Here is a 2,228-nt window from a genome sequence, read left to right as displayed (position 1 = left end):
AAAAAAAAAAAAAAAAAAAAAAAAAAAAAAAAAAAAAAACGAACATTATTTGACAAATTCTTCGACTTTTAAAACCGGCCTTTGGAAGCTACATACAATGTATTCTAATTGTAGTCAATTGAAATCGCTCGAAACCAAATTTATCAAACGCTTACTTTTCTCTAATCGTTGAAACAATAATTATCGTGCAGATAATATTTTATATAAATCAAACAAAACATGTAGCTATGTCCGGATTACGTCTCGATTAGTAGCCTCAGGGATGGATCTATTTAACGCGAGAACTGAAATACAGCTTACGACTTCGTGGACTATCTGAGAGCTATTGATATAAATATAATTTTTTATATTTCAATTTTTATAATCCAATAACAATAATTAACGCTATCGATCTTGCTCGATGTTTTAAAAAAAAAAAAAAAATGAATGTTTACCTCTGTTCAACGTTCATTGTTGCAATAAGTGTAAGTTTATGTATAAAACGTTTCATTCGTTTTTCAATGTACACACTCAACATTGTATGTTCGTAGTTTCTCTATGTATTCTAGACACAGATTATTCGTAATCAAAATATTGTAGAAAGTATTTCAATATTTTACGTATTGTTGTACATGTATACGTATATTACGTATTTTTGTTTTGTTCGTCTCGAATATGTATATGTATAGTTCGATCGCTCTCAGGAGATCTTTAAAAAGAAGTAAGAAATTACTTGTGACAATATCGCAAGTATTGTCTAGTCGTTTACGTTCATTTATATCGATACATCCAAGGGAAAAGTACACGATCCACGTAGCTAAACTGGATGCCGTATTTGTGTTTTCACAGTGTAAGGAATGAAAATAATGTACATATATATGTGATATGTTCATAATTATCATGTGATATATTCGTAATTATCGGATACAGGATTAAAAAGGACTGTGTAATTCCACCAATGGCATTTCTTTATCGCGATAATGTTATAATATATGTTACTGGAAATGTTATATTTTTTATCGTATTGCTGATTTTAATGCTCGAAGGGTCAGCAGGAATAAAGGATTCTTTTTAATAAATATTTTCTCATTCGTTCTATTCTTTATTCAATAATATAAGAAGTGATTCTTTTTTTTTTCTTTTTCTTTACTTATTTATCGTCATAAATAAATCTGGTTCTTCTTTCCTGCATACTCTTCACCATGTAAATCTAATTACACACGGGACTGTGCAAAATGGTCGCTTTTGTTCTAAACAAACTTATCCACATTTGTTACGGTATCAAACATATTAAATTCTAACAGAAGGCTATTTTAAAATTAACGTAGTAGTTTTCTTATTACAATTCCAATTGCTGATGGTCAATGTAATCTCCTTTCGTCAAGATAACGTATATCCGAACAAATATTGGTGATTTTATACATGGCCGAGGAAATAAAGTTTTTATACAAACCTAATAATCGTTGGCTCGTGTATAGAGGAATATATTTATAATTCATTTTATATTATTTTATATTTTTTTTTTATCCGTGATTAAATTGGCATCGCTTGTTCTTTCTCTCTTTCTTTTATTAGAGATTTGTATCCATGGGAGAAGATCTCGACTCGAGTACACTTTCCGAGATACGATACACCATTCAAAAATTCCTGCGAAGAGAGGTACGGAATATTTCACGCGATTTTACGATCGTATCTTTACTCGACGATCCAAACTAACCCTCGGTATTTCGTTTGCAGGAGAAAGAGCGTGGAGATCGACGTGGAGAAACTTTTCTCTCTCGTTCGGTCACGTAAGCCGAGAATGGTTTCAGGGTTACCGATACGAAGAGCGGAAAAATCTGATCGAAGGAAGGCGGATTTGGTGGTGGAAAGACGGTTGATCGGTACCACCACCACCACCACCATCACTTTCGAGCGCCACCACCACCACCTCCACCACCACCTCCACCACCACCACCACCATCGCTACCACCTCCAGCTCCAGCGCGTATTGTGGCCCACCACCGTCGTTGGTTCGGTGATCGCGAATGGTGGTGGCCACGCGATATAGCACCAACACTCCCTTCTTTGTTGCCGCTTTGCTAGAAAGGTGACTATGCCAAGAAGACAGGAGGTATTGAGCACGCCTTGCGTATACCCAGTCACCTTTCTCTCTTCGTGACCGTAGCATATGTTTTGCGACGTCGATGGAGCTCTCCCGGCTTTGAACGGCGCTACATCGAAGCTGCTGCTCCGGCCTCCTCGTTGCC

At 36.0% G+C, this 2,228-nt stretch overlaps 1 protein-coding gene across 3 annotated transcripts in view; it reads left to right on the top strand.

Moving 5' to 3' along the window:
- The window catches only part of LOC102678944 (exostosin-1), a 7,834-nt gene that overhangs the window by 5,423 nt on the left and 183 nt on the right, over window positions 1-2,228 (top strand). For 2 of the 3 annotated variants that reach the window (XR_004151295.1, XR_004151294.1), the window contains exon 8: window positions 1,555-2,228. Coding sequence is in view for 1 of the 3 variants with exons in the window: in XM_031513182.1 (XP_031369042.1) it covers window positions 1,555-2,029 (475 nt within the window). In the remaining 2 variants the exon portion in view is untranslated. The remainder of the gene's footprint in view (window positions 1-1,554) is intronic. The other variant, XM_031513182.1, reaches the window with a different exon arrangement.

Source organism: Apis dorsata, unplaced genomic scaffold (genome assembly GCF_000469605.1).
Source record: "Apis dorsata unplaced genomic scaffold, Apis dorsata 1.3 scaffold_618, whole genome shotgun sequence".
NCBI classification, from domain to species: Eukaryota; Metazoa; Arthropoda; class Insecta; order Hymenoptera; family Apidae; genus Apis; species Apis dorsata.
The sequence above is the reverse complement of the archived record's forward strand: the minus strand, read 5'-3'. Positions and strand labels throughout refer to the sequence as shown.